This window comes from Sinocyclocheilus anshuiensis, unplaced genomic scaffold (genome assembly GCF_001515605.1).
Source record: "Sinocyclocheilus anshuiensis isolate Anshui unplaced genomic scaffold, SAMN03320099.WGS_v1.1 scaffold354, whole genome shotgun sequence".
Lineage (NCBI taxonomy): Eukaryota > Metazoa > Chordata > Actinopteri > Cypriniformes > Cyprinidae > Sinocyclocheilus > Sinocyclocheilus anshuiensis.
This window is the reverse complement of record NW_015544195.1, coordinates 1,965,590-1,982,296: the sequence shown is the minus strand read 5'-3', so window position 1 is coordinate 1,982,296 and position 16,707 is coordinate 1,965,590. Positions and strand designations below refer to the sequence as shown.

Here is a 16,707-nt window from a genome sequence, read left to right as displayed (position 1 = left end):
GATTAAAAGATAACATTATAATTATTTACTGAACCCTTAAATTAATCAATTATATAATGAAAGCCACAAAAACAGACAATTAACCGTGATAATCGGCATAATCGTCAAAGCCCTAAAACAGACAATTAATCGCAATAACCGTGACTATTTTTAGACAATTAATCGTCAGCCAAATTTCATAATCGCGACAGCCCTACCCTGCCATCAGCTCCCGCGTCTCACACAGCGCGACTTTAGCACTAGATTTAGCAACGTTCAGACCCTTTTAGCGGCTTTTTTTCCATAGAATATTCATACTGACAAACATAGCGACTTTTTTGGATAAACCTCAGCTATGGTTCAGTTGGAAGATTTCGCCAGTGCTGTCCCACGAACGCGAGGTCTGACTTTAACGAAGAAGCGTCACCTCTCTCGGCGTCTGTTCTGAGCAGTGAGCGGCAGAGAAGCAGTGCATTCAGTTGGCCGTACCACAGCAGACTTGTTAGTAAATGAGTACAAAACAGTGTTTCCAAGCACCTGTCGCTTACTGTCTGTTTGGAATTATAAATATGAGCATAGTTCGTCTGTCAATATCATCTTTTCTTTTGTTTGTTACTCGGACGCAGGCAGTGCGCTGCATGAGACAAAAAAGTAATATAGCCAAAACAACCGCATAGCCGCTCTTTAGTGTAGATGCATGTTGATTTTATCAGACGCGATTATAAATTAGAGTGACTCCTGGTTAACATGTATTAATGGGTCTTTAGTCACTATTTAGTGTGGAAATTTTCTACAATATTCACTCATCATGACAGTAAAATAGGGCATTCTAAGTCAATCTCTATTTCCTCTCTCAATCAGTAGAAAATGTGGTTAACACCCGGTCATGCATTAGTGATGTGTCGTTCTAAGAGCCGATTCGTTGTAGCGAACGAGAAGAGCCGACTCCCGTCGGGGAGAGCCGAATCTTCAACCGGAGCCTTCTATTTTACACCACTTTAGCAATTGTGAATGGTTTGTGTGTTGGTAAGCACTTTTTTATTTAGTGTTTTCATAAAAGCCTTATTTTTATGAATTTTTTCGTTACAAAAAAAATAAATAAAAAAATACACAAGCGGCTAATCACATGGGAGGACAGACTAGGATCATACCATTATGTGAAAGAAGAAGGGACACACGCTCCGAAGATAGCGAGTGTAGTGGTACAGGCCAGGTACACAGAGCGACAGAGAGGGACGGGGAGCCGGATTTAAATGCAAGCGCGTTGGTTAAGGTAGGAAGACACTGCAATTTGTTGCAACATCGGTCCCCTCACAGAGAGTCTTCTCAAAAACAGCACAAATAATCACAGAGAGGAGAAATCGCATCAGCACATCCAAGCTGAGGCATCTGATATTTCTGAATGCCAACCTGCCCTAAAGACTAAAGTGTTATTATTAAAGTTTTATTAAAATGTTAAATAATAGTATCTGTGTATTTTTTTTGGTAATGAAAAAAAAGCATAAAAATAAGGCTTTTATGAAAACACTGAATAAAAAATTGCTTACCAACACACAAACCATTCACAATTGCTAAATTGGGCTCAAATAGAAGGCTCAGAGTGATACTAAATAAAGAGCCATTAGGGAGCCGAGCCAAATGAGCCGAATCTTTGAAAAGAGCCGAACTTCCCATCACTATGATGCATGGAAAAATATATACCGTCATATACCGTGAAACCGGTATAATTTTGAAAAATACCGTGATATACATTTTTGGTCATACCGCCCAACACTACTAGCAAGCATGTTTTTCCCCTTTGTTTCACTTCTAAAATTTCCTACAAAAACACATAACAGCGTCTCTTTTTGTCTGCTTTCTGCTAGCATCCTATATGCTGACATCGTGGGTTTCACACGTTTGGCCAGTGACTGTTCTCCAAAGGAGCTTGTGATTATGCTGAATGAACTTTTTGGGAAATTTGACCAGATTGCAAAAGTAAGTATAATTATATATGAATGAATGTATATAATACAATATACACTGGCATTCAAAAGTTTGGGATCAGTTAGTTTTTTAAAGAAGTTTCTTATGCTAATCAAGGCGGCATTTATTTGATTAGAAATACAGAAAAGACATATACTTTAAAATATAATTTATTTCTGTGATGCAAAACTGAATTTTCATCAGTCATTACTCCAGTCTTTAGTGTCAGTTCTAATATGCTGATGTATTATCGGAAACGGAAACAGTTGTGCTGCTTAATATTTTTTGTAACCTGTAATACTTTTTTCAGTATTCTTTTTTGAATAAATGTTAAAAAGAACAGCATTTATTTAAAATAGAAATCTTTATACACTACCATTCAGAAGTTTGGGTTTAGTACATTTTATTTTTATTTTTTTTGAAAGAAATTAATACTTTTATTCAGCAAGGATGTGTTAAATTGATGAAAAGTGATCAAATGAAAGTGATCAAAAATATTAAGCAGCACAACTGTTTCCAACACTGATAATAAATCAGCATATTAGAATGATCTCTGAAGGACCATGTGACACTGAAGACTGGAGTAATTGCTGCTGAAGAGTCAGCTTTGCATCACAGAATTAAATTGCATTTAAAAGTGAAATTAAAATAGAAAATCATTATTTTAAATTGTAAAAATATTTCACAATATTACTGTTTTTTTCTGTATTTTTGATCAAATAAATGCAGCCTTGATTAGCAGAAGAGACTTCTTTAAAAAACATCCTACTGATCCCAAACATTTGAACACCAGTGTAATTAAGCCCTTATGCTCAACATCTATTTGATCAAGAATAAAATAAAAATATAAGTATTGTGAAATAATATTACAATTTAAAATAACTGTTTTAATATGTTTTAAAATTTGTATTTATTCCTGTGATGGCAAAGCTGAATTTTCAGCAGCCATTACTCCAGTCTTCAGTGTCTTCGATGATCCTTCAGAAATCATTCTAGTATGCTGATTTGGTGCTCAAGAAACATTTCAGATTTTTATCAATGATGAAAAGAGTTGTGCTGCTTATTATGTTTTCATGATTCCTTGATGAACAGATCTTCTAAAATAACAGCATTTATTTGAAATCTTTTGTAACATTAGAATTGTCTTCACTTTCTACACACGAATGTAATGCATCCTTGCTGAATGAAATTATTTATCCAAACTTTTGAATGGCACTGTGTGTGATTAAATGATTATTATATAATATAATTCAATTTGTTATAATTCAATCTTATCATCAGTCAGTTTGGTTCTTAAACAAAAATGTAATTGATGATTTTGTAAATTAGATACTTGTGCTCTGAATTGTACATATTAGGTGTCTTTTGAAGATGACTAGTGTGTACTTGTGTGTGTTCCTCTGTAGGAGAATGAGTGTATGCGGATAAAAATTCTTGGTGACTGTTACTACTGTGTGTCTGGCCTCCCCGTTTCCCTGCCAAATCATGCCAAAAACTGTGTTAAAATGGGCCTGGACATGTGCGAAGCCATCAAGTAAGTCTATATATGTTTCTAAAACATGTAAATCGTTATTAGCACAGCATTTCTCCTTATAGTGTTTTTTTTCTAGCACTGGCCAAGATATGTGGCAGATGACAGGCTGAATATTTTTCTAATCATCACTTGCAGGCAGGTGCGTGAGGCGACAGGTGTGGATATAAACATGCGAGTAGGTGTGCACTCTGGAAACGTCCTCTGTGGTGTGATTGGCCTACGGAAATGGCAGTTTGATGTGTGGTCACATGATGTCACCTTAGCCAATCATATGGAGTCAGGTGGATTACCAGGGTATGAACAATACAATTGCTTATCAAACAAGAAGTGCTTAAGTTTCATACAGAATACTGTTTGTATGTTGAGATGCTGCATTTATGTTTTCTCCATTAGGCGAGTTCACATCACAGAGGCGACTCTGAAGCACTTGAACAAAGTGTATGAGGTGGAGGAGGGGAATGGTCACCTGAGAGACCCCTACCTTAAAGAGCTTAACGTCAAGACGTACCTGGTTATTGACCCGCGGGTAGAAAATTTTAATCATCCATTAGCAGTGTGTGCCTGCCACATACAGTGTATATATATGTAACTGTATGTGAATCTGATCATGTTGATGTGTTGTTTATATTTGTGTTTAGTCAAAAGACTCATCACTGATGGCTCCCAATGTCACCAAGCATCGTGTGAGTGATGGTTTGAAGATGCGAGCATCTGTGCGTATGACACGCTTCCTGGAGTCGTGGGGGGCTGTCAAACCTTTTGCCCATCTGCAGAGCCGAGAGGAATTCAGCACAGATGCTATGGTCAATGGAAAGGGTCGCTGCAAGGTCAGAGTAAACACTCAAAAATGAGAACTGACCTCATGACAGATAAATGAGAGACAGCCCAAATAGTCAATAAAATTGCTGTGCTAAAAAGCCTCGTCATCTGCCGTTTTGTCTGTCAAATTTATTGAACTGTCTGACATACAAAGCTCCTTTTATTGGCTAATTAGGCAAATGATAGTAAAAAAGGGTTTCTGAAACCATACAATAATTGCGAACAATGCAGATCAGACTTTGTGATAGACCGTGTGAACAACTAAACATTGAAATTTTGAATAATCATCCAAAACCAAAATGTTTTCATAAAAAATATTTATATATACAGTATATACTATTTTTTTTATTGTGACCATGACTGTCAAGCTTCATAAAAGGACCAAAAGCATGAAAGCAGTCCATTTGGTTTGTTTGCAATATTCTATTCAATACTCAATCCATCACACTTTTGTGTGATGGATTGAACAGTTCGAAATGCCAGTTTTATTTAGTCTATTTGTTCTGTTCTTCACACAGATCTGTCAAATGTTATCAGAAGACAATTATTTGGACTATTCATATGCCTTGAATGATCTCATCAATAAAATGATCTTTGTATGCAGAACATGTTTTGATGATGAAAGCAACTCTATGCACGATGCTCATGTTTGTCTCTGTCTTTAGGACATCCCTCTTAGATCAGCTCCGACCAAAATTACTGAAAGGTGAATTGTGTTTGTATCATCAATCTGTCTGTTTTGTGTGTGTCTCAATGGAAAAAAACTAAACAAAAAAAACAAGGTGTATGGCCTCTGGTTTTTATCTTGCTGACTAAAGCAGCGATGCTGAAGTTGTCTTTCTCACTGTTGCTCTCTGACAGCTTTGATGAGTCTCTTGAGGAGCCCTTCTCTTTACCTGCTCCTCCCTTGAGCACATATAAGTGAGTGGAGCCATACTGTGCAGCCAGCTCTATGGGGCCCGTAGTTTCCACACTAACCATGCAAATGCTTAGTGAGACACTGCTAACTGGTCATACGGTTAGCATGACCATAGCTGCACTCCCGCAGTACACCTGTGGTGTGTTTCCAGATTACAGTGTACTTTTGGCTTAGACAAGCGTATGTGTTTCTGCTTGCAAAGAGAGAGAGAGAGAAAGGAAACTGCATTTTCCTTCCTGAGCCATGTTGAGGCACATTGCAAGGGGACTCTCGCAATCTCTTTCAGGGGTTTAAACTAACACACGGCATCCTGCCTGCCACGATCCAAATACACACACATTCTCAATTCTCAACAAAACTAAATTAGAACTTTTCTCTCTTATGGTTTATTTATATCCCTTAACTACACAAAGCATTAACTACAAAATTAGTCATTTATAACTACAAACTTCACACATATTCACCCAAGCTTCCCCTGTACTGGCTGCAGTCAAATATAACTCAATAACAGCATGACAGCAGCTATGAACATCTTTCCTATCCCACAGTGCTCATATATAGACGTGCATTGTGTGCGTGTGTGTGTGTGTGTGTGTGTGTGTTACTTCATTGGTACAAAGCATGTTTCTGTGTCTATGATCTGTGTCTGCTGTCTCTGTAGGAATAAATCACAGAAGACTAAATTTGATGAAGAACTTCATGACAAGATGACCACCACCATCAATGATTTGAGCTCTAGCAAGTCAGTCTTAACAAGCATGCTAAATCATTGGAATTAAGTCAAACTTGGTTAAAGTTGCACATTTAGTATGCATGAAACGATTGAAGAGAGTTTTTGTGTGTGTCTATGTGTGTGCAGGCAGTGGGTGAAGTCTGAAGAGATCTCTGGCCTCACACTGTGGTTTACTAAAAGAGACCTGGAAAAGCAGGTAGGTATTTTACTGTGGGCTTAACTTGAATGTCTCAATTTTTTTTGACTGTGGGATTTTTGTTGTTTCATACACTGTGTTGTTCACATGTTAAAAAAATAAAGAAATAAATAGCATGTGTATGTGATTCTCTCAGTACAGGACTATAGAGATGCCAAGTTTTAAATACTACATTGGTTGTGCCACCTTCATCTTTTTATGCATCTTCATCATCCAGATGCTTGTTACCAAGCAGTAAGTGTCATGAATAAAAGCCGAACATCATAGGCAGACTTGATTTAATACTGAACGTGTCTTCATATGTTACAACCATTTACCCTGAGAGTGTATGACTCTTTCTTTGTCTCCCTCTCTCACAGGCGTAAAAAGCTGGGACTGGTGTTTGCGGTGTTGGCGTGTGTTCTGCTTTTGACTCTGTGCATCTGTTTTGCAGGTCATATACAGGTTAGACCACCACTGCCTTCCTTTGCCTTAGCACAGACATTCAGTTGGTCTAATGGGTTCTGGGGTATTTTTGTGTGCCTAACACAATAAAGGTCCACCCCCCTGTGGTTTTATAGATGTGTAAGCATATAGAGCCTCTGTGTTGCTGTGTACAGTGCTGTAATGTGGAGAATGTCATATGCTGTGTCCATTGTTGGCACTGACTTATAATGGAATGTGTAATAACTAAAAACAGACTGACATTTGTTACAGTGTCACAAACATAAATACATATACATACAGTGGTGTGAAAAAGCGTTGGCCCCCTTCCTGATTTCTTATTTTTTTGCATGTTTGTCACACTTTAATGTTTCAGATCATCAAACAAATTTAAATATTAGTAAAAGATAACACAAGATGCAGTTTTTAAATGAAGGTTTTTATTATTCAGGGAAAACAAAATCCAAAACTACATGGCCCTGTGTGAAAAAGTGTTTGACCTAAACCTAATTGGTTGGGCCACCCTTAGCAGCAACAACTGCAATCAAGCGTTTGACATTAAAGTGTGACAAACATGCAAAAAAATAAGAAATCAGGAAGGGGGCCAACACTTTTTCACACCACTGTACTGTGACATGCACACAGTGTCCCTCCCAGTGTCCTCTCTGCCCCATTCAAATACACTGTTGCTTTTTCCAACACATTCTGGCTTCCGTAACTTTAAGCTTTTGCTCGGATCGAATCCAGCTCTGTCTTTTTTTAACAGCTGTTTTTTTTTCTTTCTCTATTTTTCAGAGGATGTTTCCAGAGAAGTTAAAATCATGTACGTGGCTCTCGGCTCTTTCAGAAGCAGTGGTTAAGAGACCTTTTCTGCGCCTCCCATTGGCAACCGTGGCCACCGCAGTCATAGTCATCATCGCCATGTTCAACTTTGTAAAGCTTTTTTAATGCTTAGACAATATTGTTGATATATGTTTTTGTGGAAGCACGACAAAAGTAGGTTGGCCTCATTACATCTTTGCCCATCAAACTTTCTTTCACTCCACAGTATTTTAAAACCCCGGAGAATTTATGCCACACTCTGCTACAAAATAACAGCAGCATTCCTGATCCACCTATTGTATATGACCTTCCATATTTGCCCGTGAGTAGCAAGCACATAAATTACACACTTGCGCTTAATTGGATAGCTACATGGAGACATACTTCTGTTATTTTTATATATATATAGCTAATTATGAATACTATAAATCCACATCATAACCCTAACAAATTATTTGCATTATTTATTACATTATTTACTGTATTTATTTCTCATCTGTGTAAATGAGGATGTGTCATATCCCTGATTTGAGATTGTAAGAGTATTATAACTTGTCTTGTTGGGGAAAAACGGTACAAAAATGACTCATTTGGTTTCTGTATGATTTTGTCTTTCCAGTATTCTGTATATAATTGTATATTGGCATTGATTGCCTGTGGCGTGTTCTTGAGGGTGAGTTTGGAGCTGAAGGTGGCCTTCCTCTTCATCGTCTCTACCATTTCCTACATCATCATCTTCTACTCTCAGGAAAATCTCTTCAGCAGCTACAGCTGCCTGCTATACAGGAACCACAGCTGGTACACTCTCATAAACTCACATGCAGTTGATTGTCATATAATTTTTATTATTGCATATTTAATTGTAGATGTTTATTTAGATTATCTTTGCCATCATTTAACACTTACTTAAAGTTAATCTATTAACGTTTGAATAACACTCTTAAAGGTAATCTTTAGAAAATTTAATATTTTCATATTGGACTTTTAAAACAATTTATTTTTAGTGTGTTATTTTACATTTATTTAGACTAAATATAATTTGAATACTGGCAATTTATTGGCCCTAACATGAAAATAATGATCAGTATTAGCCAGAACTGTAATATTGGTGCATCTCTAGTATAATCATGCCCAGCGTTTGTCTGTTGTAGTGTGGAGGACAGTTTGATGCTGTGCAAAGCAGGACTTATGAAGCACCCACAGCTCATGAGCTGCATCTACATCACACTCTTCCTCTTTACCATGCTGCTCATATCCTGCCAGGTACACACCTCATACTACACACACATACAGTGCCACATACTGTCAGGACAGAGAATTATGCCCATCTTTGCTCTGTCCTCTCTCTCTTCCTCTCAGAATGAGTACTGCTGTCGTCAGCACTTCCTGTTGAAGAACAAGAACCTGGCCGATAAGGAAGAAGTCGAGCTGTGCGAAAACCTGAACCGTCTCCTTTTGGAGAATGTTCTCCCAGCACACGTGGCCACTCTCTTCGTGGGCGAGAACAAAAAGAATGAGGTGGGGCTGCTGTCCACTATCTCTTTACTAAACCGGAAATACAAGGTAGGAACCGGCTTCAAATGGGTGGGATGAGCCTGTATATCACGTCTCATGTCACAACTCATGCCTTCCATACAAGACCAGACATATACCAGTGATTCCCAACCAGGGGTACCTAAGCCGGTTCCAGAGGGCACTTGGAAAGATTTTGATTTTTTCTTTGTTGAATATTTAAAACAGAAACAAATGTTAATTCTTTAAAATTAGTAGGATAGGATAGGACAGGACAATAGGGATATTAGGATAGGATGTTAGGATAGGACAATATTTGGCCGAGATACAACTATTTGAAAATCTGGAATCTGAGGGTGCAAAAAAAATCTAAATACTGAGAAAATCAACTTTAAAGATGTCCAAATTAAGTTCTTAGCAATGCATATTACTAATCAAAAATTAAGTTTTGATATATTTACAGTAGGAAATTTACAAAATATCTTCATGGAACATGATCTTTACTTAATATCCTAATGATTTTTGGCATAAAAGAAAAATCGATCATTTTGACCCATACAATGTTTTTTGGCTATTGATACAAATATACCCAAGCGACTTAAGACTGCTTTCGTGGTCCAGGGTCACATATAATGTGTGTAAGATTAATGTTTGTGAGAGTCTTACAGATTGGGCTGTGGCAGTGCATTAGATAAAAAAGGTTGGGAAACACTGCCATATACCAAACAAGATAATATCATGCAATGCCATTCCAATATCATACTGTAAGATCACAATGTACACTATACTGAGAATACCAGACATCCCACACTGTATTTTATAGTAACCCTCTCAACCATTTTCTACCACAGTCCATACTGAACCATACCATAATAAAGAAAGATTCAAAACTTTAGGTTAGAAAATAGGCCTGAAGTAATTATTGCGATTTGTGAGTTTTTATTGACAAAGATTTTTGTTCCTTCCTGATCTGCATTTTTCAAGAAATGTTATTATAGTATTACAATTATCTAGAAGTGCAATGGTTTTTATCTTATTTTCTTTTTCTCACTCTCTATAGATCATTTTATGTTAATTTAACACACTACTGGTTCCATTTGCGGATCGGTACGATTTTTTTTTTCTGAAAGAAGTCTACAGTGTCACATGAGCCTTCAATAATCATTCTAATATGCAGATTTGGTGCCCAAAAACATTTATGATTATTATCAATATTGAAAACAGTTTTTTTTTTCAGGATTCGTTTATAAATATGCGAATATATAAAAAAAATCATTTATTTTTAGCGATAGTATTTTTTTTGTAACAATGTAAGTCTTTACAGTCATCTTTGATGAATTTAATGTCTTTCTATTAATTTCTTAAAAAAATATTACTGACCCTTTAAACAATAGCCCAATATGTATAGAATTTTTATTTTGTTTCCTTACTGTCTAATATGCAGATTTTTTGTTTGTGAAACAACTCATCAGGTGTCTCGGTACATTCAGTCTTGTGCCTCTCTGATCTCTGAGTCCATTTAGTGACAGTTTTCGTCCTGTTACTCAAAACACCTATGTCATGTATCAATCGTACCTCATACCTGTACACATATATTCACATAGTCTGTGAATGTCCTGTCATAAAACATTTTTTGTTGTTTCTGTTGTATCATGTGAATTATTGCGACACAGAAGTACTGAGCTCTTGCTGCATGTGTCTCTCTGATCCTCTTCTCCAGGACCTGTACTATAAGTCATATGACTGCGTATGTGTGATGTTTGCCTCGGTGCCAGACTTCAAAGAGTTCTACACTGAGTGTGACATAAATAAAGAAGGACTGGAGTGTTTGAGGCTCCTCAATGAGATCATCGCTGACTTTGATGAGGTCAGAGTGATGTCATGTCTCATGTCTCCAAGTTATATGCATTTGTGCTGCTTTTTCTCTGATCTCCTTATTCCACTGTCTTTATTCTCCTGTCATTCCCTGAATGAATGGATGCATCATTGCATATGAATAGAGCTCTGCCAATGTCCAAAATGCTTTTAACTCTAAGGGCGTCACCGTGGCTATCACTGGGGTAGTTTAATGAAATGAGGCAGCCGTTGTGTAAATGTACACTCATATCACTTCAACTGCTTCTTTGTGTGAGCTGATTTTGGACTGAGGATTCAGCAGGAAAAGGGCCAGGACTTGTTTGGTGATCACCACCACAACAAAGCCCTGGGCTGACTGACCACAAAAATGTTTAGGCCAACAGTTCTGGCAGCAACTTGCTTCACCCAGAGGGATCTAAATACAGGCTTCACATATCGCTAGTACTGAGATTCAGTGTGGTATGGCTGCTTTCCCTCTTTTTCTTTCAGTTCTTATTATTCTCTCATTCTATCTCTGTCATTTAATGTAAGAAGATAACAGCATGGCATGGATTTCTACTGCTCTGAAACACTGATATCCACTTGGCCCTTCCCTCCTCTCCTTACCTGCAGTTGCTGTCTAAGCCCAAGTTCAGTGGTGTGGAGAAGATTAAAACCATCGGCAGCACGTACATGGCTGCTGCAGGACTGAGTGGACCTCCAGAACAGAGCAGCCAGGTACTGCACTACCACATACCACTATGTAAACATCCAAAGCAAAGGGAATTGAAACACATAAATCTCCATGAACGCATTCTTAAAATTCATAAACGATTACACTGCGTTAATTTCTCAACTGTCTTCACCTCTCAGGTATTTCATATTCAAGAAAAAGTGAAGGAGAATGCTCATGGTAACTGTAGGTTTAGAAACCAGTTCATTTTGTGTTAAATTGTAAGCTTTGGTAGCTATTATCTCACATTTTTGCTGCTAAATGGAAAGCAGGCAGTTTGAGTATGCCTGCCGTCTGTCACTGTACACCAATCAGTGACAGTATTTGCTTATCCTGAGGCTTTGCTCAAGAATGACTAAAACAGAAGTTTAACTTAATGAACGGCAAAAACTTTTGTGAATAAAATACATAAATTGATCAATCCACACATTAAATGTAATGTTTCAAAGGAAAGTTCACATCTATTATTTAAATGCATGTTATTGATCTTATTGTAAACATTCATCTATGCGTGCTGGAAATATCCAATCATTTAGTCAGATTAAATTCTGCCCCTTTCTTACAGACGACTGCAAGCTCACATTCAGATCTGCCTCCATCATAATTTACAACCGATGGATAGAACCTAATCCCTGCCCTACATTTTTTTCCCTAGTAATCACAATATGGAAGAAAAGATCTACTTCTATTACATTTAAACACACCTCTTTCTGTGAGTGTAGGCAGGGTGTTAAACATATCTGTAAATTACAGTTAAGTGGTTGATTAGAATGGTTACTTATTAATTCTAAAAAACAATAAAAGATACATTGTTAGTTCTATATTAATAAATGTATAGCATCAGGATTGCTGTTATGACTGGTGCATAGCAACAGGCCATTTGCAGCATATTTAAACCTCAAAATGTGTTTCATTAAGTAGCAAAAATCTTAAATGACTGCGAATTTCAAAAGCTTGATACTTATGAATTGAGACTGATGAATTTCTTCTTATTTCACTCTAAGTCTACACCGCTGCATGTAATTACAATGCCATTTCCTTGACTTAACAGAAATTATAGTGAATTTCTTTTCTTGAATATGATTTACATAAGAGCATGTGAAGCGAACATAGCTGAGAAGTTAACATGCTGAAAGAATTTATGAATTTTAATTTCTGTGCTTTAAGATTTGAATTCACCTTGACTGTATTGTTATGAAAGCCTTTTCAAGACTGACCAGCACTTGTGACTTGTGCACTTGATGAATGAAGTGATAAAAATAGGAGGCTGCACATTTAAGAACCAATTGAAAGAGATGTTCCTTTCTTCAATGCAGTTCATTTTATTCTCTGACCCCTGGTCACCAAGGTTATTATAGTTTAGAATTTTTAAATTCGTTTTATTTTAATATCGTTATTGTTTATGCTATAAAATTCAGTTTAGTTTTTATTAGTTTCATTAATATTTTAATTAAATTAGTGCTGCTGTCGGATAACGGGTCGGGTGTTCTGTTAAGTACTGTGTCTGTGGGTTTACCAAACAGGACCTGTGCAGGACTCTGCTTTAAACTGCTTTGCGTCTCTCTGTCAGATAACCCCATGTGCGTGATGCACCATTACAGGTAGGCTATTTCCCTAAACCTCCACACAGCTCGTATATTTTTCCGCCATGGGGTGAGAACGTAATGATTATTATTATTTTATTTAAGTTAGTTTTTCAATAACTGTTGTTAGTTTAGTTTCGTTTTAGTTTTTCAATTATTTTGACGTTTTTATTTTATTTTGGTTTACGCAATTGTTTTTTCATCAATCGTTTTAGTCTTAGTTTTAGTTTTCTAGCAATTTTGAATTTCTCAAAAAATCAAGTTTTTCAAACTCATCCTAGATGGTTTGTCCAATTTTCACCAGATTCAAATCATCTTCAGAGCATTCTGGCAAAAGGTTATCAAAAGCTTTTTGATATACCACACAGTTTTCATAAAGCATGTTAACGAATTTGACAAAAGTTTGTGCAAAAATGGACATGAGACTTTGCAACGCTTCAGCAGAGTCTGACCAAACTTGGTATGTGTTATAACAAGCATGACCTGAGGGCACATGAGAAGTTTTGGCACAGTGCTACCTACTGGTCAAAAGATATTTAAAAAATGACCTTTTTGCTTATAACTTATGGCTGGTTTGGCCAAAAATCATGCGATTGGTTTTGTTAGATTTGGAACGGCATACTGAATTGAATGATGCCTGATTTTCCTATGTCCTATAGGCCTTTTTGGGTGTCGGCCATTTCGAGTTTTGTAAAATGAATTATTATTATTATTATTATTATTATTTCTGCAGTTTAGCGCCATCTGCTGTCAGAGAGTGAATGTGCGCTTTCATCCAGAGCGTCTCTCACATGTTCCGCCATGTGCTTCTCGTCCATGCTTATTTACATCAGAGCGCGCACGCGTCTTTCACGCAGCATACAGCGGTGTTGTGCATTTTGACCAGTTGATGGGAAATGTATTCTTAAAATGCATTCAAAATTCTGAATAATTTGTAATATATAATTATTCACGGTATTTAGAAGTGCCCACGATAACAATATCGTGCATATTCATTACCGTGATATATCGCATTACCGAATACCAGCACAAGTCTATGTGCGTGATGCGCCATTACAGGTAGGCTATTTCCCTAAACCTCCACACAGCTCGTATATTTTTCCGCCATGGGGTGAGAACGTAATGATTATTATTATTTTATTTAAGTTAGTTTTTCAATAACTGTTGTTAGTTTAGTTTAGTTTTAGTTTTTCAATTATTTTGACGTTTTTATTTTATTTTGGTTTACGCAATTGTTTTTTCATCAATCGTTTTAGTCTTAGTTTTAGTTTTCGTTTACGAAAATAACCTTGCTGGTCACCCAGCATTTTTCAAAAGTGTCCTTCAAGCTACATAATTTACGTATCTCTGGTTGACTGAGCTTTGTTGCGTGTGCCCTCAGGACCGTGAGAGGCAGAATGCTCAGATAGGAAACATGGTGGAATTCGCCATCGCTCTGATCGGCAAGCTGGACGGCATCAACAGACACTCCTTCAACACGTTTAGGCTTCGTGTTGGTAAGTCTGATTACAGAAACCTCAATTCTACTCTGTTGTTAATTACTCAGTTATTGCTTGGAGTCTGAATTAGGAGCCAAGCATCAAAGGTGCTTAGGCACATATTGTATCCGTTAGTGGTCTTCTTCTTCTTTTTCATTGTCTTCTTCATCTTCTTCTCCTCCTCCTTTTCCGCTCTGGAAGTCTATGGCAGCCCATAGAACCGTTTGCGGGAAAGTTATGAAATTCACCACACAGATAGAAGACAGTCTCAGTATTAACCACAGCAAATTTTGAAAGATTATGCAAAGAGTTGAATACATACTTAAACTTAAATTTCTACAACTTAAGATTTTTCGCAATTTTCTGAAAAATCTAGTTTTCATTCTCATTCTAGACAGTGTGATCATCTTCAGACAATGCTGGCAAAAAGTTATCAAAATATTTCCAATAGACCAATCTGTTCTTGTAAAGTGCGTTAACAAATTTGACGAAATTCATGCAAAAATGGACATGAGACTATAGCTTTGCAATGCTTTAGCGGATTCTGACCAAACTTGGTACATGTTATACCAAGTATGACCTGAGGGCACATGAGTAGTTTTGGCACAGCGCCTCCACCTGCTACAGTTTGACCAAAAATCACAAGATTGATTTTGTTAGATTCAGAGTGGCATACCGAATCAAACAATATTCCTATGGCAGCCATTTTGAGCACGGACCATTTATAATTTTGTAGTAAAATGCTGTAGGCTATTTTACAAACACATTAATGTATTGTTATGAACCTTATCTTATAGAACTGCATACGGTAAAATTCTGAAATTTGGCACACAGATGGAGGACTTTTTTAGAGACTCTAACTTAAACTCTTTAGTGCCATCAACAGGCCACATTTGCACTCATGTTTCTGCTAATAACTTTTGAAACGTTAGGTCTAAAAGCAAAATTTCTTGGCTCAAATGCATACCAAAATTTACATTTCTACGGGTCAAAATTTTTTAGCAATTTTGAATTTCTCAAAAAATCAAGTTTTTCAAACTCATCCTAGATGGTTTGTCCAATTTTCACCAGATTCAAATCATCTTCAGAGCATTCTGGCAAAAGGTTATCAAAAGCTTTTTGATATACCACACAGTTTTCATAAAGCATGTTAACGAATTTGACAAAAGTTTGTGCAAAAATGGACATGAGACTTTGCAACGCTTCAGCAGAGTCTGACCAAACTTGGTATGTGTTATAACAAGCATGACCTGAGGGCACATGAGAAGTTTTGGCACAGTGCTACCTACTGGTCAAAAGATATTTAAAAAATGACCTTTTTGCTTATAACTTATGGCTGGTTTGGCCAAAAATCATACGATTGGTTTTGTTAGATTTGGAACGGCATACTGAATTGAATGATGCCTGATTTTCCTATGTCCTGTAGGCCTTTTTGGGTGTCGGCCATTTCGAGTTTTGTAGTAACATGCAACAAATCTCTTTAACAGGGTCTGCTCCTGGAGAGCTACCATACTGCAGAGTTCAGCTTCAACCCTGATCAAACACACCTGAACCAGCTAATTAAGGTGTTCAGGGCTACTTAATTACAGACAGTTGTGTTAAAGCAGGATTGGACCTTAGTTCTGCAGTAAGGTAGCTCTCTAGGAGCAGGGTCGGAGAACCCTGAGGCCTCTTAAAATAAAATGTGCGTACGCACAGATTTGATCTTAGAGTGTGCACACTTTTCCTTGTGGCAAAGTCGGAGTACTGCAGGTATTTGAACATCTAAGCTGCAATAATAATAAAAGCGGTGTATATACGTGCAAGCACCGAATTCATCATAAACAATAAAGATGCAGTGTAAGAGATTAATTGTGCAGTGTAGTCAGATTTTATTAATGGGAGTTTTTGCGAGATTAAACTGACCTTTTTAGTAGCCTAATAACCACACACACATTGTTTGTCCACAGAATAATTACACATTATTAAATAAAACACGTCCCCGCAGGAACCTCTCCAACCGCCAGCAGGACTTCAATTTCAGACTCAGTAAAGTTTTTTTTTTTCTTTGTGGTCGTGATTCTCAAGCATAGAAATTCAGATATTGGCGTGTGCTCTTTTATATGGTAATGATATTAATTAGGGGGCGTTTACAAGGCGGAGATCTGACACCAGTAAGCTGCGCACAATTTCAAG

The 16,707-nt window shown here is 37.1% G+C and overlaps 1 protein-coding gene across 4 annotated transcripts in view; it reads left to right on the top strand.

Moving 5' to 3' along the window:
- Window positions 1-16,707, top strand: part of LOC107696709 (adenylate cyclase type 2-like) — a 56,772-nt gene that overhangs the window by 36,420 nt on the left and 3,645 nt on the right. Inside the window, exons 7-25 of one of the 4 annotated variants that reach the window (XM_016497180.1) lie at window positions 1,845-1,956; window positions 3,351-3,478; window positions 3,614-3,772; window positions 3,872-4,004; window positions 4,117-4,305; window positions 4,963-5,003; window positions 5,159-5,218; window positions 5,878-5,958; window positions 6,076-6,145; window positions 6,282-6,379; window positions 6,505-6,589; window positions 7,364-7,501; window positions 7,617-7,712; window positions 8,010-8,188; window positions 8,542-8,653; window positions 8,750-8,908; window positions 10,623-10,769; window positions 11,372-11,476; window positions 14,436-14,550. In XM_016497180.1, the coding sequence (XP_016352666.1) occupies window positions 1,845-1,956; window positions 3,351-3,478; window positions 3,614-3,772; window positions 3,872-4,004; window positions 4,117-4,305; window positions 4,963-5,003; window positions 5,159-5,218; window positions 5,878-5,958; window positions 6,076-6,145; window positions 6,282-6,379; window positions 6,505-6,589; window positions 7,364-7,501; window positions 7,617-7,712; window positions 8,010-8,188; window positions 8,542-8,653; window positions 8,750-8,908; window positions 10,623-10,769; window positions 11,372-11,476; window positions 14,436-14,550 (2,207 nt within the window). Of the gene's footprint in view, window positions 1-1,844; window positions 1,957-3,350; window positions 3,479-3,613; window positions 3,773-3,871; window positions 4,005-4,116; window positions 4,306-4,962; window positions 5,004-5,158; window positions 5,219-5,877; window positions 5,959-6,075; window positions 6,146-6,281; window positions 6,380-6,504; window positions 6,590-7,363; window positions 7,502-7,616; window positions 7,713-8,009; window positions 8,189-8,541; window positions 8,654-8,749; window positions 8,954-10,622; window positions 10,770-11,371; window positions 11,477-14,435; window positions 14,551-16,707 lie in introns of all 4 variants that reach the window. The other 3 variants (XM_016497179.1, XM_016497182.1, XM_016497183.1) reach the window with 3 other exon arrangements.